At 37.6% G+C, this 23,385-nt stretch overlaps 1 protein-coding gene across 1 annotated transcript in view; it reads right to left on the bottom strand.

Moving 5' to 3' along the window:
- The window catches only part of LOC128030211 (small conductance calcium-activated potassium channel protein 3-like), an 18,463-nt gene extending 1,157 nt beyond the window's left edge, over positions 1-17,306 (bottom strand). The window contains exons 1-5 of the mRNA XM_052617682.1: positions 16,841-17,306; positions 16,643-16,721; positions 16,442-16,559; positions 15,161-16,201; positions 1,411-1,506 (exon numbers count right to left, since the gene is read on the bottom strand). Of these exons, the coding sequence (XP_052473642.1) occupies positions 1,411-1,506; positions 15,161-16,156 (1,092 nt within the window). The 5' untranslated portion in view covers positions 16,157-16,201; positions 16,442-16,559; positions 16,643-16,721; positions 16,841-17,306. The remainder of the gene's footprint in view (positions 1-1,410; positions 1,507-15,160; positions 16,202-16,441; positions 16,560-16,642; positions 16,722-16,840) is intronic.
- Positions 17,307-23,385: the final 6,079 nt, after the last annotated feature.

Here is a 23,385-nt window from a genome sequence, read left to right as displayed (position 1 = left end):
AAAGAGCAGAGAGCAGGCATGACTAATAGCAGAGACTAAAAAGCAGACTAAAAGCCGACTAAAAGCATGACTGATAGCACGAGCAAGGCTAGAACTAAAAGCCGACATGGCTAATAGCAGCAGCTAGGGACTAAAAGCAAGATTTCATGGTGTCCAAAGTATTTAAACTGGCCTGTTGGCCACACCTCAAATGTTGTCTTGACCAATCAACTATTGTCTTGGCTCGGGGGTATCATAAATCATTTGTTTATCTTACCAAGCATGTGGTCCGAATTTTCCTGCCTTGCAGGGTCTAATTTTGGACATGATTCCTATTACCGGGTTATGATATATTTTACAAATAAATTATTGTCAGGACAATATCAAGCAAGAAAATTCAATCACACACATACCAGACATGACTATGTATCCTTCAGCTATCCCATAGTTATTAAAAAGAACATACACAATAAGTGATTATAACATGATAGTCAAATGTGTGGGTGACACATAAATGAATATGGAGTGAAGCGATGGACTGATTCATTTATAATTCTTTTTGAGTTCATTCTGGTCCATATATCTGTACAAAAGAAGTTTCTTTGCCATTCTCTGACAAAGGGATGTTCTGTGAAGACAGAGGTTTAAAGCACATCCCCCCCTTAGGAATTTCAGTCTGGTTCTGCTGGGTGAGGGAAGTCAATGGAAGTATTTAACTTGATCTCCTGGGTTTACATGTGATGTCCAGCGTTGCATTTCCATTACGAACAACACATTTTTGACACCAAATTTCTCTTCTTCGAATTGAAATTGTAAATAATTGTTCTAGTGGTGTTAATGTTCAAAGCTGTTGTGTGAACAAGTTGGTTGGTCATCTTGCTTGGTTCTTGTGGCACTAGAACTGATTTATGACTTCCTGAGGAATTCAGCTCGTGTTTCAATGCACACAGCTTTGATAGACTCTTTAATTTGTCTGGTTCGACTCATTTCTGTTACAGAATGATTATTGTATTTATGTATTTTGCTGAATACTACAGTACTACTGTAGTACTGCGTGTTTCCATAAATTGTGGTAAAAGCTAGTTTTTGTTACTTTTTGTTCAGTCTAATGTTACGGTCAAATAAGCTCAATTTCAGCAAAATTTGGAGGCTGAAAAGGTCAATAGTGTAGTTACATAGCTACAGCTCACACATACAGTAAGTCATTTTCAAAACAAGCAGATTTCTACTGGTCAACAGTGAATTTGTGTGACCAACTTGAACCCGCTGTGAAAACTGCAAGGTCAAATTTTGCACCCTTACATAACATTTCCATTCACGTGAATTACTATTGCAGCCATTGGATTTCGTCTGCGAAAGTTTGCAGAACAATGATACATGTGTTCGCATCTTAACAGTAGACACTAATATGAGATGATTATTTGTGTTTACCTGCACCTCTCGAGCATGGTAAGCGATGATTAGTCCAAGAAGAATGACGGTGGAAAGGCTGATAAGACACTTCAGTGCCAGTGAATACATGGAGCTCTGTAAAACATATGCAAATAATGTTATTAGCACACTCACCATTATGATTTTACAGAGAAATATTTACTTACAGGTGCTAACCCTGTGCATTTAATTTTCAGAAAAGAAAACAAAGACGTAGTTCAGTCAAATATGAAATGTCTTGCATGATGTCATTTCTAAACTCATGTGACTGACTTGAGCTACAGAATGAATGGGGACTGGAGTTTTCAAGCTTCAAAAGGATGCAAAGGCACTAGAAGCATCATAAAAATGGTCCATACGACTTCTGAAGCCATACAATAGATCTTTATAATCCTGTGATAAAAGGTCCTGAGATGAGTTCAGATCAGAATCCTTCAGCTGGAAATTTCACACAAAACTATCATACAGCATCATAAGATCTGGAACATATACAACTGTTCATCGATGTCGGGTCAGTAAGATTGAATTATTTCTTGAGAAAGTCATGATATTAAAGTGATTTCTAAAGGATCTTAGATGCTGAACATTCACCATTGCCATCACAGGAAAACATTACATTTGCATTAAACAATAAACAATAATAAACCTATCATAACAATAATAAAACTTAGAACATTTGTGCACCTCGTAGGATGAATTGACAATTTGTAAGACTCTTACATGGGCCTTTTTCTGACCTCTTTAAAGCTTGACAGCCCCAGTTGTCATTCACTAATGTTATAAAATGTGATACTGTTAAAAAAAATCACCTTTTATTAAAAAAATCACCTTTTGTGTTCCACAGAAGACAGATAATCCTATTTCTTTGGAACAAGATGAGGATGAGTAAATGATGACAGAATTTTCATTTTTAGGTCAACTATCTCTCTTTAAATAAGAAATGAACAGCACAATCACAGCGCGTGCATCTGTGCCATATAGTCTGCCAAGACATTTTTAGTGTGTTTTTATAATCTATGGATTACATGCACATCACTTCCAATCACACCATACACACACAATGGCATGGTTACTGAAATGTGTGTCTGTCTGTGTGTGATTGCAGGGATCTCAACTTGACACTACTACCTGCTGCACACATCACAGTTTTCATTTAACACACACACACACACACACACTTACACAGCTTGCTTAAACTCTCCCCTGAGAGTAAAAGCAAAAGTTTTAAATTGTTTCCAGCCTGAGCCTCGATTATGTCCAGCTGAACCACACACATTATTAGACTGGCCACCCATTGGTCTAATTTAAGGCACCATACTGGAAGCATTGTTCCACATGGACAGACAGACAGTGGTATCTCTCACTCATACTGACACACACCTACACACACATACATAAATACATAGGGCTCCTAACTAAAGCACATACACAGAATACCCATCCAGGGGCTAACAGCTTATCAATAGAACAACTGCTGTTTCAGTCTCTGCCAGGCTTCCAGACAAGTCTCAGAGATGATTTTCTCTAATGGGTGGAAAGATTGATTGGCCCTATAAGCGCAACGTGATTTATCTGAATAGGACACTTTCCTTCATCAACATTGCTGTTTATGTCAGTATTTATGCCATTTTTCACATTTTGTATTTTTGTTACTAAAATGATATACCAATTCAATAAAATAGACTATGATCAAATCATTTATATAATTAATTATATATTACAGCATAATATAATGTAAAATATTATATACAAATAATATAATGCAAAATATTATATTATATTATATTATATTATATTATATTATATTATATTATATTATATAAAAAGTTTCACCTTTTACCTGTTACCATCTTACTAAGTGAGTCCTCAGTGTCTGTGACATGACTATCAGAGCTCATGTTATATATTAGTGTGTGAATGGAGAGTATGACGAACAGAATCACGGCTAGATTAGCAGTTATTGATCCAGCTAATGATGGACACCATGCAGAGCTAACAGGCTGTATGAGTTCCATTATCTCCATTCTCTTGCACGCTCAAAATCTTCCTTTCATTTCTCCTCCATCTATTCAGCATCCTCTCTTTACTTCTCCCTGGTCCTTTCATAAACACCAAACAAATCGGCTCTGACGTCTGAATACACAGTCATCTTTGAGCCTTCTGTCTGTCACGCAGTCGCACGAACACGCTCGCGCACAAAAGCACGCACACATTCGCAGGCGAATGTACCGCCACAAATGCACACAGTAATCTGCGATTCTAATGTAATTACTTCCTCTTGTTTCAGTTTCTTCATTTACCGCTGATGTTGGGTGAAGTGACTCACTTGAAAGATCTCAAATACAAGCCACACGCAATGAGCACACACACACAGAACGAGAGATTTTTTTCAGATTCTGACACACAAACAAGACTCGCAGCTGAACCACCAAAGGAAGGATGGTGTGTTCACACACACAAGCTCAAAGAGAAATTGAGCTAGACACAAAAATCTTTCAGGAATATTCTGATATTCAAGACTGGAGAAAGTGTAAGGGGGAAGAGATGGACCACTCAAATAAAAATTAAATCAGAATACCTAATATGGCGCCTGTAGGAATTTAGGTCTCAATTGAAGAGCCGATTGCCTTTTTGATAGAGTTTGTTAATACCCATTAGCTGGACTAGCTAGCCTTAAGCATTTTTAACATGTTTTGCACTAAAGAAGCTCCATTTAGGATACCATCAGTGTCGCATGTCATTAGTGATTTGCAATGAGCTATTTAAATGTAATTCTGACAAACATCAGTTATGATGTTTTTAGTCTTTCCACAGTGTAGACAGGAAATGTTTTCCTATTATTACTGACAGCGAAAAAAGCTGCTGGGGCTGCTACCAAGATGGCCGCTGAGGGGGCCGACTCTTAAAGGGACTTTGTCCATGACAAAGACAGGTTTGCCAATGATTAATGTCACTGTATGTGTTGTGTTGTGTGTTTGCTCCTTTAGTCTGACCACTTACAGTCAAATAAATTGTTATTCATGTATTACAGAAAAGCAGCAAGAACAACAAAAATAAAAACGTTGTCATCATGAAGTGAAGCTAGAGATAGTAAGTAGCCTTTAGAAAACATTACATTTATGATTGGCAAAATTTCAGCAATAAATATGTACTCTCGTTTGGACGCCAAAGCTAAAAGAGTGTTAGATGAGGTGGATATTTAATTACAAACTATTGTAGAAAATGAGACTTGCAAATATATATTTGTCTACAATGAAGCAGCTATTGCCATCCAAACCGGTACTTTAAAAAATATATAAAAATATGAGAACACTTTTTTTCAGGAGTATTAAGCAAAATCTCTACCTTCAGTCTCATTGTTGTGTAGGAGAAACAATTGAGATATTTAACATATATCAGATTTTCTTTATTATATATATATATATATATATATATATATATATATATATATATATATATATATATATATATATATATATATATATATATAAGAGAGAGAGAGAGAGAGAGAGAGGTCAAGCCTATTTGACTCAATTAAATTTTCACTAGTTAAAATGCAAATTCTTGATATCAGGAAAGGATTTGTTTTTACTAATAGAAATTGATTTTAATAATTACATTTCCACTGGTATAAATGTGTATTAATAATTTTTAAATTAATCATTTGATTTCTGTGAGTGATGGTTCTTTTGTTTCAAAACGTCCTATTAGTGACTTTTAACTAGTGGAAACTAGCTGTAAATATCTATTATTTGAATCCTGCAACTGAATAAATGGTAAAACAGCTTGCCATATGTTCCCCACCAATGGGTTTTATGAAACCACAAAACAAAAAAGCTGCAAAAACACACCACCTCCACCAAAATGATTATGAAAACAGTAATGTATCGCACTTAATGAAAAGCACACACACACACACACACAGATAAGCCAAATTACACACCAACTGGCACACACACACACTTGATTACACACTGACATACACCATTACACCCCTGGAAACCCAATTACACACTCAGAGGCCAAGAAAGAGATGGAAACACACACAACCTCAGCTACATGTACACAGTTATACAGCACACACACATACATTAAGCTTAGCATTAATGGCCATTCGAGGGTCCTGTCCACTATTGCCCCTTCTCCCCTTCACTGACTCTTCCCTAGGCTGTCCATCTCTCCTCTCGTTTCCTCTCCTTCTCCCCCTCGATCTTTCTTCTTCTCTATGTACTGATGATTATTGCTCCTGTGAGAGTGCTGTAAAAGTGTTAGTGTGGCAGGAGTGGGATTAGGGTCCCGCAGCCCAATGGATCACCCTTTATATTTCTTAGAGATGGATTACACACAAACACAGGTTTGTTTTTTCTCTCAAATGGTGGGGACTTTCCAATGACTCCTATTGTTTTAATAATGAGCAAAATAAATTTTCTTTCACCGCTATACCTAAAGCTTACCCTCAAAGGAACCTTTATATTAGTAAATTTTCTTGAAGAGTACAGTTCAATAAAACATTTATTATAGGATGTGTTATATTAATAATTATGATTATTTATTGTAAATGTGTAAATTAAATATTTGTATATATATATATAATTATAATATTTATATTTTTCAATAATTGGCTATTTAAAATAACCATTTTCCAGCTGAATATATTTTAACATGTATCTTCTTCCTATTATAGCAAATGTGAATTTTCGGCAGCCATTACTCCAGTCTTCAGTGTCACATGATCCTTCAGAAATCATCATGCTGATTTGGTACCAAATAACATTTCTTATTATTATTTAGACACTTACACAATATCCCTTGTTAACAGGCAACAGGTTGATCATCTGAGGCATAGTCTAAGATAAGATGTTCCCCAGGGATGCGTGACAGAGCGAGGAGGGTGTGAAAATTAAGTATTGATTTGACAGCTGCTTTTTCCAGGTATTTAGGGCTGTTTAGGTTCGAGCAGACATGTGAGGAGCTGTAGGAGAATGGATTCAAGGCATGCTGCTTCGTGCAACCCTACAAGCCGTTTCATCCAGACCTAAACTGCCCTTTTTATGTAATACAATGGGACTCAAGTATTTTACCACATTGAAAATGTGATTTAAACCTGGAAATAAACAGAATAAAATGTATAATAATAATAATAATAAAAATGCTATGAAAAAAAAAAAAAAAAAAAAAAAATATATATATATATATATATATATATATATATATATATATATATATATATATATTTTTTTTTTTTTTTTTTTTTTTATTATATATATCTAATTAAAACAATTTGAGATTATTTTATTCCACTGAAGCTCAAGATGCCCTTTGCTTCATCTAAATTCATGCTGGAGAACATTATCATCAGGTTTTCATCTGGAGTTTATGCAGCTTGAGTGCTACTGTCAGAAAGCAAAAGAGGAAAACCAAATATATGACAATATTACACCCAATTGTATGCTAGTAATATAATTTCCAATGAAAAGGGCATGCAAAGAAAAGCTAAGCAAAAGCATTTTCATTAGTAGTATCAGATTTTGGACCCCACTGTACACTGCGTATAAGCAAAAATATATTTATTTTGCAGTAGGTTCATGTAATGTAAGGATCTAGTTAATGTAGACGGCACATGAAAAGTTGATTTGAAAGAGCAAATATTTGATGAAAAACAAACAAAGCTAACAACACACAAAGGCTCCAATTACACATTGCACTCTCATTCTGTTCTTATTTAAGTCTCTCTCTCTCTCTCTCTCTCTCTCTCTCTCTCTCTCTCGCTCCTGTTCTTTTTACCTGTCTATTTAGGGAAGGAGAGCAAGTGTATGGAGTGTGAATGGACCAGACATCTCCAGAGGATTCACAGCTGAGCATGTAATGCACACATCTTCAAACACACACACACACACACACACACACGCACACACACACACACTCACACTCACAAACACACACACACACATACTGTTGTGTGTAGGACTTCTTCAGATCTCATCCCAAGCCTCATTTCCCAATTCTAAAATGTTATTTTAGAGCTAGTAATGGAGGCTTGAGCCATTGATATGTATGCATATGCATCTTATGCAGTTATTAGAGAAAGAGAGAATGACTGGAATAATTTGGGGAAGTGATATGGAACAGTAATACAGTCAAGACCTACGTGGAATTAACTATGTTAGCTGTGTGTTTCCTGAAAAATAATCGCACATCATACATCCTGTCCCAATCAGACGCAATGCGGCAAAATTTCAGCGACAAGCAATTTGTTTGTCTACACCAGACGCAACACATGATAAAAATCAATCATAAATCACAGCCAATCAGAAGAGCATATGGGCAGGCTCTTTCCCCAAATGTACTGCACTCACAATGAAACAGATAAGTATATAATCTAATTCATAAATATAAAAAACATTTTAAAATTATTAAAAATAGATACTGAGAGACGGACACAATCTTTGTCATGGAACACACTTGTTGGTTCACATGTAAGATCTGAGGTTAATGATCCATTGTCGCTTTCAGTATGGCTATAAATGTCAAAATGATATTCAAACTCACAATAGATCCTTAAACATTAAATAAAACACATAATCGGTACCTTAGATTATTGTTGTAATTTGTATGCTGCCACAAAGTCATAGAAATCCACATAGAATCCACCATCGCAGCTGGTTAGGACAAAAACTGATTAACATGGCAAAGATACCTTTGCAATAGCTTATGACCTTCTGTGATGTCGCATCTGGTTTGGACACATCTTAGAATGTTCATCAACCAATCAGAACCAATCATTCTTTAGTAAAAGCCTACAGAAATGATTTCTATATTAATTCATTAAAATAACTGCAGTTAATCACATAGAATAATAGTGGCAGATAGGAGCCTTGAATAAGCAAAAAGGGGCTTTAAGAAGTTAAACTGTATTTTATCTCATTTCACTGATTATAAGGAATGTCCAATGGTAATTGAAACCCTACTTTAAGGACTGTTCAGGAGTTGCAATACATTTTTATTGTTTAATTTTTAAGACAATTAAAAGAAAACACTAAATCAATGCATCACATCGACAGTCATGTGGGCATATATTCCCATCCAGACCCGCATTCATACTTCACATACCAAACTACTGAAATCATCATTTTCATATGCTCAAATATGGACAGCATTCTCCAGCTTCTTTGCCTCAATGTGCACACAACTGCAATTCCAAACAAAAAAAAGAAAACTTTAAGAAGTTATAAAAACATTTTGGACATGATGTCTTGTCAGGAATTTCCTGCTGATTCCATCCTTCAAAAGCAGCTGTCTCTCACACACACAGAGCTAAAGCAGCATAGTAAAGCCATCAATAGGTGCTTGAAGGTGTGCAAAGGTGATTATCAATAATCAATGTAGACGGTCACTCAGAGATGTGAATGTTCTCTAGCATCTAAGCAGCTACTTTTCTTACTCATTTCCTCCACAATCACTAGATGCTCCACCATCCATTCACATAAACTCATTGTTTTATATGGGAGTTACCATTCACTGTAAAGGGGGTTTGAGGAGAGGTAATTCCCCATTAGATGAGTCAAGTCAAATCGAAACAGTTTGGAGAATGTGGAAGAGCATCAGTATCTGATAAGTCTCTGGACCTTCAGCAGTAATGCACTGAGAGAAAAGCCCTTTAATTGCTCTGAGGGGCGATGCAGCACTAACAGGCTTCTATTGTGTGGTTTTATAATGGCTATAATGGTATACAATCAGCATGGCCATTATTCATGTGCAAACTTGACTCACTCACCCGTTTTCCATCTCAAATAAAGAGATTTTATTACAGCCTTTCATTTCATCTCTCCTAACACTCACTCGCTTTTCTCTCCCTCTCCAATAACACTCCCCCGTTCACCTCCCACTACAATAACAGAGAGAAAGAGAGAGAGAGAAAGAGTGAGAGAAAGAGCACTAAGGATAGTGAGTACTAGAAAGAAAGAGAAAGATATCCAGACCAAGAATAATTATCAGAAGAGAAGAGGAAAGGAATCGTCAGAGAGAGGAAAAGGAAAAATAGTACAAGTACAAGAGAGAGTGAAGGAACGAGAAAGGAGGAGAAAAAAAATGAGTGGGTGAGACAGAGAGAAAAAGAGAAATAAAGCATAAGTGGGAGAGAGGGAGAGACAGAAAAAGAAAGCCACAGGGAAGACGGGCAGCAAAAGAGAGATACTGAGACAGAACAAATTTCATATACGTCTGCCATATCAGAAGCACCTGCAGAACATGAGCACACGTAGAAGTGATTTCCAGACTACATGCTGAGACAGATCCATTCAGAACAGTGTCAGATGCGAGAGAACACCTCATAACGCTCGCACAAACCCACCCGTGCACAGACACACACTTCAGATGAATGCACTGTTCCAAAACCCACTGAGCATTTTAAGGAACACAAAGATTTTTGTATGAGAAATATGCAACATGTTTATTCTAGACTCATTTCAAAGCAGTATTTTATGTAGCCTTCAACGGAAATGAAATCCCAGAAAATCACACGCACATTTACCAAATATTTATGTGCACTGTAGTGTTTTTTAAAGCATAAGGTTTTTAATATACACTATTTTAAATGTCATGTATTTGATTTCTGCATTGAGAAACATCCTATCTCTTAATCAATTAATTATTGCTTACTGTACTGTATGTCCCAAGTCCCAAATCAGTCTCTTATATGGTTCTATGATAGTTATATTAGCTTACATTAGTAAAGCTTCCTGTCACCAACAAAACTTTGGCAACTAAAGCTACATGTCCCTTTCTTACTCGCACACATACATTCAGCCTTCAGTCTGTGGCTGTGGCTATTACAGTGGAAAATATTTCACCTTGACATGATGTGTCAGTTACATTCAATCCTTTTAACGTAACTGCACAAGAATCAGTCACTTACCTAGCTTCAGCCTTACACTGATTTTGAGACTTTGGCTTTATATAAAATGTTACTAGTCTGTAATTCAGCTGAAGTAAAAGCCAGTTCTTGAAGGCTGTTCTTGAAGCCAGTTCTTGAAGGCTGTAATGATAGTTACATCTGCTTTGATCATCAATCAAGCAACAATTGGTTTTAACTCAAGAGCTGATGTGTTTGCTCTCCTCCCATGAGTTCAAAACTTATGCAGGGCAAAATGGAGCTTTGTCATGCATAAATGAAAAGTGTACTGTATATTCATCCAAAATTTATAAATCTGCATTAGTAAAACTAAACACAATTACACTGTATTTCTATCATAATCGCCAACATGCTTCTGATTTCCACACACAATTTTGACTCATCTCTCAGTTCCTTACAGTCTTTGGAGTTAAACATTTACAATGGAAGTCTAGAGGACTTCAGCAGGAGTTGAAAGATTAGTGCACAGACATGGGTGTGAAGTGATTCTTTCATAATGGTCTCATGGTGACACACATAAATGTTCATACTTCTGGAACAGTGTATTTTTAAAGGGATAGTTCATCCAAAAATGCCATCAATATGCAGAGCAAAGAGTTAAAATCTCTTTTGGATCAGCTATCTCTTTCTCCTCAACCCGTGATCAGTCAAATCTGACTCCTGCAGTTCATGTTGAATGCAGGGTTGCCAAGTTCAAGTCTTTTTTTTTCTCTCTTATGGATACTTTTAAACTGTTAATGGGTTGATTTTCCGCTTGGGTTAAATGTTTGAAATGTTGCTTAATTATATTTGACTAAAAGGCTTTTATTGAAAAATTTTGCATTCTGCCTATGATAAAGCTGTGCTACATGTTAAGTTTTGTGAAGGAAGGCCACTAGTAGGAATCTTTTTAGCTGTGTTTATGATCATAATGCATAACATTGACTGTTTAGGTATGGAAATGACATTTTCAGTTTTGATATTTGGGATATGGTCATTGCACTACTTTGGGAACTACTTTACCCACCAACCAACCACACCCAAGGCCCCTGTCCCGCCCACACCCACTGTCTTTTTTTTGGAAAACTAAAATATGATCACCCTACATGGCGTTCTTGCGTGCACAAAACTACTAGGATGGTACATCTATGTTTCACAGACACACCTGGAAATTAATGTTGAATTGCTTTGCTTGTTAAGATAATGTGAACCCATGAGGAAAGAAAAATGTCTGGTTACATGAGCCTAAGCTCTTTTTTTAAATAAAATCCATGCAAAAGTTAATATCAAATCATTTTAGAATACAGTATAGGATGAACTGTATATTCTTCAGTTTTATGCAAAACAGAAATATTAGAAATATCAGATCTCTGTCATACGGCCAAAAATTTATGCAAAAAGAAAAAAAAAGCTTTTTTGCATAGTTGTGTTTGACACATGAAAACTCAGTACCTCCAGAAAAACGATTTTTTTTGTGATTGTTGCGGGCAAAAATCCTTGATTTGCAGCACGTTTTCTTAAAAAATGTGATGGAATATGTGGGATATTTTTGCAATTTTATGCGATGAAATTGCGTGAACTTGCAAAAACTGCGGTTTGATGAAAAAGCGATTCCCCCCAACACCCTTTTCTCACTAGGCTACTACCTTAGTGTAAAGAGTAATTTCTTATTACTTCCTATGATAAGCGAGCATACTATATCACAGAATATTTAAGTTTCAATCTCTTACTGCAACGTAAATTATTTTACATACTACTAATATAATTACAACTGTAAGTTTTTGGTACTGTTCTGTAACAAAAAAGTGCAATCTTACAACTGTAAAGTTGCATCAACTTCTGAATGAAACTACAACAGTGTTAGTAGCCTAGTGAGAAGGGGGTGTTGGGGGAATCACCTTTTTTTCTCTATTTCATCAAACCGCAGTTTTCGCTATATAATTTGGCTCCACTGTCATGTAACAAATCAGGAAACTGCTTCGCGCGTTCTTTTGCGCTTATTTTTGCTGGCAAATAAGAATGATTTGCGCACTTCAAGTTTCAACCCTGGTTTCACCGCGGGGTTTGCAGATGATGTTCACGTCACGTAATTACGTCACTTCATAAGGTTCCCATGGCAATAGGGGGGAAATGGCGCTTTACTTGTGGGAAGTAAATGCAACATTTTTCAACTTTCTGCTAATATATATGTGATTTTTTTGCAACGAAAATACAGGGATTATGAAATCATGCTAGCCCTGCATATTTTGCTTTCTGAAATAGGCAATTTATGCGGCAAAAGAGCGGCGTATTTGAAAAAATGCGCCCCCGCATAAATGTGCGGCCTTTGGCTGATTATGCATTAAATCAGGCGATCGCATAATCGCGTTTTTCTGGAGGGACTGAAAACTGTAACAATGTATCTTACAAGATAACACAATGTAACCTTGCTCTCACTTGAAATATATCCCCACATTAAGTCCTTGACTTTGAGGATATTGGACCTGGAAAGTCCTTGAAAGGTCCTTGAATTTGAAGTTAATCAAGGTCGTGGGAACCCCGTGTAAGACCTTCATTCATCTTTGGAACACAAATGAAGATATTTTTGATGAAATCCGAGAGCTTCCTGACCCTGCATAGACAGCAGCGCAACTACCACTTTCATGGGCCAGAGAGGTATTAAAGACATCGATAAACTAGTCCATGTGACATCACTGATTCAACCTTAGTTTTATGAAGCTATGAGAATACTTTTTGTGAGGGTGAGAAATTAATGACAACATTTTCATTTTTGGGTGAACTATCCCTTTAACTTTTATTCTGGATGCATTAAATTCCACTGTAAGAGCCACTCCATAAATAATGAGCCCTGCCTTCGATATTGTGGCAATAAATTAAGATTTTGTTCTGACAACTTAATTTGTTGCCTAATTTTGGTTACCATATAATAGTGGGCAACAGATTCACAGAATTAAAGGAACAAATAACAATAATGTGGCCACAACTGAACTAAAACGAGGAAACAAATTAGCAGAATGAGGCCAAGATTGAATTATGAATTAATGTTGCCAAAAATCAATAAGTCATGGTCACAATATATATTTTTTTCATCCACATGTTATGTGTAGGGCACTGTACATTTTTGCTTGTTTTTCAAAGTGATGGATGATTCAAAATGTTGTGCTGGGAGCTTGTTTTTCATCCAGAACATTCATTTAATAAAAGTTTCCAAACATTTCTTAAATCACACAAATATTACTGATCCCTTCCCCATTTAAGAAATCTCCCAGACAGCTGTCCAAAATTCTTTCTGAGCCTACTGACATCTGATCCTCTCAGTACTTCTCTGACAGCAGCAGCATTACTGACTTTGAATGTCTACTGTATGTTCATGTTCACTAAGATAGACGAGTATTTAAAACATTCATGTTCATGCCAGATACACAGGTGCATCGTTACTGTCCTCTGTTCCACAAGGGTGACAAATGCCATACCAGTTCTCCACAGATCATTTTTTGACAGCTGATTTTCAGTTTAGAGCGTGTAACATGATAAAGCCTTACACCCTCTAAATAACAGAAGTTCCTGAGATCCTGAGATTCAAACTGAGACAGCTTATGAATGAAACTTCCGAAAAAAACATTTATTTATATCTCTAATGATTAACTTGCTTGATAATTGTTGGTGTTTGTAGCAAAAATCATGCATTCGCATTGCACATCTAAATTTGGTCACTTCAAATGCCTCACACTTTTCACAGATCATTTGTTTTAAACTGAAATTTAAATCCACCCTCACCTCACTTAAAACCTATGAATTTTCCAGTAGAACACATAAGCAGTTACTATTATATAGGTCAAATTTTTCATAAACAAACAAAACAAAAACAAAAAACATTTGAAGCACCGTTCAATAATCAATGGAAAATAAAAGTTACTTTTACATGATACATACAAGTTTTGGTTGTTTGAACTTTCAATGGATGTACAAAAATGTAACAACATGAATGCGAGTAAATGATGAAAGAATTAAAATTTTGGGTGAACTGTCCTTTTAAGATTTTTTTTTTTGAGTCAAAAGTGTCTCTTACATTACAGGCTGCATCAGTGTATGGCTGCATCCAAGTTTTACCACTGTTATTATAGGAACATAATATTGGAAACACAGACATATTCTCATTCACACACAGAGAAGGACCAGCAGGATGTGTCCTCGTGCACAACAAGCCTTATACCTCGCTACAATCCATCACACTCCCTAAGGTCACAAAATGCTGGACTTTTTGTATAGCCTTCCTGATAAAGTCCGGGTTCAGACACGCTCTCTCAGTTTAAATCTAGATTAAAAACACATCTCTTTCACCAAAGATTCACATAATGCATCTCATAATTTGTAACGCATTTTGTATCTGATCAAATGCACATTATTGGGTTAAACTAATAAATTTTACTTGGTTGGAACAGCAGCTACGCTAATTATGTCTCTATTTGTTTCTTTGGTTTGCCACGGACTAGGATTTACACAAGCTCCAGTCTGGATCCAGAACTCCTGAGAAGAGATGACGCAGACCCCTCAGAAGACCCCAGATGATGCTAACCCTAAAACATACAGAACTACCAAATACTGCTACAAGTGTGACTGCATCATATAATAATTGCTGTTAATAGTGTTCATCATCTGGTTGACTACGTCTTGTATTAATTGTTCTGAAAATTCCTGTCATATGCACATAAACTGACAGTCACCACTGATAAGCTACTACTGAATATTGTAGAAACGTAATTTTCTGTAAAGCTGCTTTGCAAAAAAAAAAGCGCTATACAAATAAACTTGAACTGATTTGAACAATTCACCCCAGTTGCCAGTACACAAAGTCCTCACCTTAGTGTAGACACCCCAGGACAGCTCGGTCTCAATCACCATGACAACAATGCCAAACATGCCGAATATGAGCGCATAGTCGCTAAGTCTCTTCCTCTTTTCGAACAGTGCCCTCCTGTGGCCTAGTTTGTAGCCAATGTTCTGATTCTTACGTTTACTGGCTTTGGAAGCGGTCCTCCCCGGCCCTCCCACGACAGCACCGCCCCTCCTTCCATTAGTCCCGCCCCGTGCCACGCCTCCCAGCACACCCCTGCTCTCAGAGAGGGCGTGGTTCTGGTGGTAGATGGACATTTGATTGGCCGAGGCCTCGAGTTCGTAAGCGTGTCCGTAAGGAGGATCCTCTTTTGAGGAGATAACAATCTCTGGGGGGTTCTGGGTTTGGGGCTGACTGTGTTGAGAGGAGGCCGCGGTCACCTGGCTCCCACTCGCCCCGCCCTCTTTGGTGTCACTTCCGCTGTCGGACTCGATGAGGTTCCGGCGGGAGGCACTGAGGCGGCTGAGCGGCTTCATCACGCCGCCGCTGTACTTGCAAGAGCTCATGGCAATCTCGGTAAAGGGGTTACTGTCCCGCCTGTGCACCAGCGGACTGGCCTGCCTGTGCTTGCATCCCCTCTCCCGCTCTCGCTCAGTGGAAGGCGAATGAGAGGAGTAGAACAGAGCGTTGTAGACAGGCGAGGTCTCCCCGCTCAGGCTATGTTGGCTGCCCAGGCAGGAGGAGAGCGGTGTGCTGGTGGGGTGGAGAGCGTTGGGGATTGGTGTCGTGGACAAGGGCAGCTTGGGCAGCGATGCCGGGGGAAGGTTCGGTGTGGTGGGCGACGGAGTGCCATTGAGACGCTCCAAGCTGCTGTTGCCTCCAGTGTGATTCGAGTGGTTGGTCCCAGGGTAGTTGCCAGAAAGGGAAGCATGGGAGAGACCACCGAGAGGAAGGGGCAGACGTTGCTCTTCGTCTTCGCTCGCACTGAGAAGGGCCAGACTCAGAGAGGGAGGGGGATCCATGGCAACCAGGCTCCAGCAGATATGTTTGTGCTCTGCTCCTCAACTCTGGAGTTTAGTTAAGGGGAGAGAAAGAAAGAGAGAGAGAAGAATGGATTATGTTATGTTATTTATAACCGTATAACCGTTAGCAGGTGAAAAGGAGGCTGGATTAAACGGGGGACTCCCTTGATATATAAAAAAACCAAGGAAGAATTGAAAGTGTTGGGTGACACCGAGTTGTTCCAATGTGCTTGAGGAGTTTAAGAGGAAGATGTATGTGAGTGGAAAAAGAGAAAATTGATGAACCTATGAACCCATCCACATCTAATCGCTCTGAGCGCTCTCTCTCTCTCTCTCTATCGCCTTCTCTCGTCCACCCTCTCTCTGACACCCCCTCCTCTCCTCTTGCTCCTTCCAGCAATATCTGTCACATAAATGCAAGCGAGAGTCTCAGTATTTTTTTTAAAGAAACTTATGCATTGGTCAAATCGAGGCCTCTGGACTGACCTGTGACAAATGCAAGACTCATCACATTACCATCAGTGCTCTGCATTATTTGGGCATATGTTTGCATCTAAAATACAAACTAGAAAACATAATTTTAAACATTAAGTACATTTATAATGATGCTAAAATATTTACACTTGAGGCATAAATGACAGTTTGATTTTGCTTCCATTAAACATCTTTCTCTGTGTCACTTACCTCTCTCCAATCAGTCTTTCTCCACCTTCATATGGTGATTTCAAGAGCAGTGCAATATTATTCCTCCGCACTTTTTCTTTTTCATGTTGTCAGAATAATGCCATCATTTCGTCCTCGTCCGTTGTCAAGCAGTGATTCCAGATTGAAGGTTTTTAATGACAGACGTATAAACCTCTATTTCTTAAAATGAGACTCCTGCAGACGAAAGCTGTTGCGTTTAACACCTGCAACAATGATCGAAATAAAATCGAAAAAAATAGATTTCGGGAAAAGGATTTAGTGCGCTCTTTAATATTTCAGGAAATAAATCCACCCGTTGCGTTAATTAGCATTATTAGCCTCTTGTGAAGAAAAGCGCCTGGATATGAGTAAATGAAAGTAGCGACAGTCTGAAATTGTGTAGAAATGGATGCATGTCCTTCAGCTCTCACTCTGACAGCACGTCTCTCATTTTCTCTCTCTCTCTCCCTCTCAACTTCTCTTTTGGGCTCCGTCTCTCCGCCCAGGTCCCTCCTCTCTCTTCCTCTCATTGGACACACATCGCTGAACCAAACAAATAAGCGCTGAGAAAAAAAGAAAGACAGAAGGAAAAAAAATAGAGAAGAATATTTACTTTAGAAAAAGCACCTGCCTCCCCCACTATTATTCCTGCTTTCATAGCACAAATATATATATATATATATATATATATATATATATTTTTTTTTTTTTTCTTTATAAACCCTAACAACAAAACAGTCGCAATAAATAAAAAAATTATAATTATAATTATAATAATGGTGATACTGATTATCATTAAAGTTGTTAATCATAACGATTATGATAATGTTAATTAAAAGTATTATTATTTTAGAAGTAAATGTTGATAAAGAATAGCCTAATGAATGATTAAATAAAAGGGGAAATTTGGAATGAATGAATGAATGAATCGATGAATGCACCTATGAAATAATGACACTTGTAGCGCTATAATTCCAATTCCAGTTACAATAACTTGTCCAAGGTAATATGTCATTTCTACTATATTTTATTGAATTTAAAAAATAAATGTATTTATTTATTTTGGAAATAATTTCAGCTTGGCTTCTTCATCAGTCATTACAGTTAAAGTTGTCATATTATTGTTATTTATTATAATAAAAAAAAAATCAACTTTTCACTGCAGGTTGTGACTTGGCATCCCTTTAATTTGACAAAAACTAGCAATAAAACTTAAGCTATACATTTTAGTGTGTTGTCAGCTTTATGGAGTGGTCTGCACAGTTGTTTCTGGTCAATAAATCATGATTTATATTGTCAATATCTCATCAGCATTGGTGTATAAACACACAGCTGCCCACCAACAGGTGGCCAAGAGGACAGCTGCTAACTGCCCTTTTGTCCGGAAAAATACCTGTCACCGGGAAATACACGGCTGCCATTGCCAGTCTAACAGACATCCCTTAAGCTGACACATTTGTGTGTGTTAAAGGGATAGATTACCCAAAATTTTTATTCCAAACCTGTATGAATTTGATTTATATATATATATATATATATATATATATATATATATATATATATCATATAATTTTTGACATTTTTAATATTGTAAGAACTATCCCTTTAACATATCCTTTCAGGCAAACCTTTATGTGACCACATTGCTAAAGCGGAGATCCACTTTTTACGATGTGCACGAACCACAGCCGCTTATTCAGCACATATGTTCACCGCCCAGGATGCTGACCCTCACTAATGCACGCTAAATCCTTAAGGGGGGGGGGGGGGTATGAAAAGATATAAAACTGTTTAAATGAGTTTCCAGGTGAAAGTGGCTCATCACTTTGCTGTCTCATGGCAACAGTGTTCTCTCCATCATGTCATTATGCTCTGGCTCCGGTAATTACCAAGTAAAATCCAACATTTCAGGCTCCCTAAAACGAATAGAACAGGATGTCGCTCCATCAGCATGGACAGAGATTATTTCACTTGACAGATATGAATAAATTAAATACACATGTCACCTGGAGAGAAGATTTCCCCGGATTTAGGGACTGTTACAGAACAAGCCATATGTTGCCCCGGTGACATCATGGCAACAAACACAGTCATCATCTCTCGCGGTAACCATGGTGATGATGCAGGGTCACACTATTCCTGTATATGTCTCTAGTATCATATAATATAGGGGCATGACACATGCTTAAAATTCCCTAGTGTCCAAAACCATGCGCAAAATAAGAAAAATACACAACATAAAGGAAAGTGAAAAGAACAAAGACTTGATACGAGGAATTCAAGGGAAAATAAAAACTAACAGGGCATGACAGTGAAAGGAGAGTTACAGCAGAAAGCTAGCAACCAACTGGAAAGGTCAAAGGTGAGCGTGCGAGGACAGTGACACGATGGGACACAGCTGTCCAGCTCGATCTGGGGAAGATGATGGACATGACAGCTAAGAGCACGGAAAAAGAACAAGAAAGGGAGAAATACGTCATGTCGCTTGAAGTCTGTCCGGCAGGGAAGATTATGGATACGCAGAGATGGGGAGAAACAAGTGCTTTTGTTCCATTTGTGAAGAGAAAAGGTCAACTCGTTTCTAAAGGACATCTATGAAGTGGTGTTTTACAGCGAGAAAGTTTGAGAGAGAATGATAAATGCAGGAAAAAAAAACACTGATCTGATAAATATATGTATATATTTATGACCGAACAACAGAATGAGCACAGGCAGAGTTGTTCCCATGCCAACCCCAGAGTACACAGAGTTGTCTTCTCCTTTTTCCCGTTGGATGAAACCATTCTGTCTAAATGCCAAACAATCCACATCGGCACAGGAGGAGGACCTTGTCTTCTTGCTGTGATCCCGTTTTGATTTTAAATTGCTCTTCTTGCTAACAGACATGTAGGCCCACTGCGTTTGATTCACGAGTTCACGGAGAGGATGACCGGATCTAAACAGGCCGTAAAATTTCCATCATCTCCCCCTGGACCGAAACACACTCACACACCCATGGAAGCTAATCAATAGCAGAACAGCATCTCTCAGTGGGCAGCGGGGCAAAAACAAACCCACCTTATTTACTGCTAATGTGAACTCCGCAATACTACACTTGAGCTATGCATCATCCACCGGGCCGTTGAAAACACACCATGTTCTCGAAGTCAGTGGGTGGCGTTGGTGACCCCTATGATTCAGAGGACATGCTAAACTCATGAAATGATCCATCAAATTGAGTCATGGCCCACAATCTTTCCTCCTTCCAGCCATTCAACTCCATCCGTCCCTTATTCACATGCTTGCACACTGTTTGATGGTAATGAACAGAAGGGTTTGCAGAAGTGAGAAATTTGAGAGTGCAATGAAAGGCAGATAAAAGAGGGAGCAGGAGGTAGCAAGAAGAGAAACGAGGAATAATAAGAGACTGGAAGAAGATAAGTAGAAGAAATGACAGGCAGGGAGGGAGAGAGAGAAGCAGAGACAGATGGACAAACAGAGACAAGTAAACAGAAAGAGAGAGAGAGGTGCCACAGTAACAGTCTGGCGCGACGCTTTGCTATAGATCCCATTCAAGTATGAACACACACAACACACCCACACCATATCCCCCACCTTTTTTTTTAAAAACGAATAACCATAACCTCTACCTTAAACACATGAAGAAAACACACACACACACACTTAGTCTACAAATATGAATGGCTTGCAAAAACAAATAACAGGCTCTAAAACGGCAGGCACAGATTCTAAATAATCCACACAGACCAATGCAACACAATTACAGTGACGTTCTCCCTCTCAGAGAGAAGTATTCTTCATGTTCACTAATGGACTTCCTTACTGCCCACACAGTGCTACATCAGCACTCTACAGCATCCCGCCCGGCCCTAATGTTCTAGTGGGGTTCGGTCAATGTTCCCCTACCATTCCAATTTGGCCGGGTGAAACAATGAAACAAGTTTTGTAAGACAATTTTGAATGGACAGTGTAGAGTAAGTAGATTTTGGGGAATGTGGATCTGTGACGCTGGAGAATTCGATCGATATCTGGCATTATAAAAATGCTCTCAATTTGTGACAGAGATACTGAATGATTGATGATCATTGGCATCTTTTCCGACAATCGCTTTTGTCGTCCCTATACCAGCTCTGTTTATACTCTTCGGACTTGACTTTGACCATTTGTCCCACAAAAATAAATAAATAAATATAAAGAATAAAACTGTGTGTTCTTTTCCAATGGAGACATGTGTATAATGCAGGTCTGTGAGGTGTTTCACAGAACTTAGTGGATCCTTTCCTTTATCTTACAAGAGTGAAGACACCATGTCTCTTTGACATATGTTTTGATGACTGTTGTCAATATTTAGTTTTGAATGTTTTTGTTGCAGTTTATTGATGAGGTTTGTTTTTTTCTGTTTTGTTGGCAAAAAAATGATGTTAGATTCTTGCCTTTTAAGAGTGAAAATACAATTCCTCTTTGATGTATGGGTGCTGTAAGATTTGTTTTATTTTTTTGTTTTTCCATTTTGTAGTTCAAGTTTTATTTATTTTATTTTATTTATTTATTTATTTTATTTTGCAAGCTTTGACTTTTATTTTGTTGCCAGTTTTGTTTAGAATGCTTGTGATGTAGCAATCTGCCTAATAACTGCGGCTGTTTAACATTACTCTGAATTCTGAATGAAATAATATAATTACTACTAAACAATATCTCTGAATATTCACATTCTCAAGTAAATCGAATTTAATTGATACTAATTCATATCTAATCCAGGATTATTATAATATATACATTATATCTACACGTGCGCCAAATATTTTAAATCAGAAGTATAACAAATCATTTTTGTAACTTAAACCGTGTTTGTCAAATGTGTTGACAGGGCAGAATGATTTAGAAAAGCAGATGTATGACAGCTGTATGAAAGCATTTTGGGTCTCAAATTAGCATATAGTGCAAATGTTGTGCTCGAGGCTCAGTGTTGAGCTTGACTTTTATTCTTCACTCTAATTAAATACAGACATTCTGAATGAATGCACATTAACGTTGGGTGTACTTCCACAGAAATAAATGTCTTAACATAACAAACTATGTTAGATGGAAAATATCTATCAGTAAGTTCACCCACTAACCAAAAGTAATAACCGCAAAGAAAATCAAGTCAATTTTAAAACAACTGATTTCTGCCGATTACTGTAGCTTTTAGGCTAAACAACTTTACTCCATGGGTAGGTTTCAATGCAGTAAACACAGTCTTGATAAGAAATGTATCTTGGTTTCATTTACATTAGCAGAAAAAACATAGGTTAGTCAAAAAACAAAATAATTAGGCTCAACCCATTACATCTTCAAGGGTTAAAAGAAAAACCAGGGACTCCACCACAATTCTAATACTGCCAGCTGTTTGACATGTGAGGACATTTATTCAATTCTCTCTCTGCCTTATGTGAGAGCTGGAAACCTGAAATCTTTCTCATTTCACACATACCACCTGCAGCTCCTGGATAATTCCCTAAACTAAAAGCGATAGAGTATGGGTTAGCCTACTATAAACAGATTACCACCTAAAAACCAGTCCATCTTCCTACCCTCTACTCTCACCTTCCACTCACTTTTTCATTCCCTGCTCTCTCAATTTCAGCTCTCCTTTTTTTCCAGCACTGCTTTCAACCTCTATTAAATGTTGACTTCTTTCATTTGCTGCTGCATTAGGCCTACAGATCACATTTCTTCATTTACACACATTCTCTGTTCTAATTCTAGTGCTTTCATAGAGCCTCGGTTGCAAACTTAATCTCTTTTCGCGCCGTGCATCTTTCTTCTAGTTATGTCCAAGCATTACTGGCACTTCATTAAAAGATTTAAGTCATAAAATTCCATTATGCATTACATATCAACAATTAACAAGACGTTTACAGCATTTATTATTCTAGGTTCATGTTAAGAGGTTACAGCAGTTGATCCAAAAATTATAATGGTAATTTACCCACCCACATGTTATTCCAAACCTGTATGATTTACTTTCTTTTGGATTTATTTTTCATTGTTTTTACTCAATGAAACTCACTGGGGTCCTGAACAACATTGTTCATTATTAGTTTGGGATACCTATGCATTAATAATGTTATGTTGTGCAGTATTACGATCAAATCTTTCTATGTTTCTTTTGATAGAGCAATATAATGCCATTTAAAGTAAGGTTACAAGCGGTCCAATATAATATTAGTTAATTTATGAAAGAAACTCCATAGATTTGGCATGCACTGTGTAGCAGCACATTATAGCCTCATCACGTAAGCCACAGATATGCACATAATTCTAAATCCAGTAATAACACTTGTGCTGTGACAGTTGGTGTGTAGGTGGAAGTTACAAGGGAAAGCCCTCAAAGCCTGATCTCTCTTTCTCTCCCTCACACACACACTTCACATTATATTAGTGCATTTGTATTCTAGCCTAGGCAGGCCTGAAGAACAACTTTGATTCTACTGAGTCAGCTGGTGGAAGACTGTGGGGTTTTCATGAGGGCACAAAAGCTGTGTAAGGACCTTATAATATGT

The sequence above is a fragment of the Carassius gibelio genome, chromosome A16 (assembly GCF_023724105.1).
Source record: "Carassius gibelio isolate Cgi1373 ecotype wild population from Czech Republic chromosome A16, carGib1.2-hapl.c, whole genome shotgun sequence".
Taxonomy (NCBI): domain Eukaryota; kingdom Metazoa; phylum Chordata; class Actinopteri; order Cypriniformes; family Cyprinidae; genus Carassius; species Carassius gibelio.
Note: the sequence above shows the minus strand (reverse complement) of the source record. Positions and strands in the feature narration are given on the sequence as shown.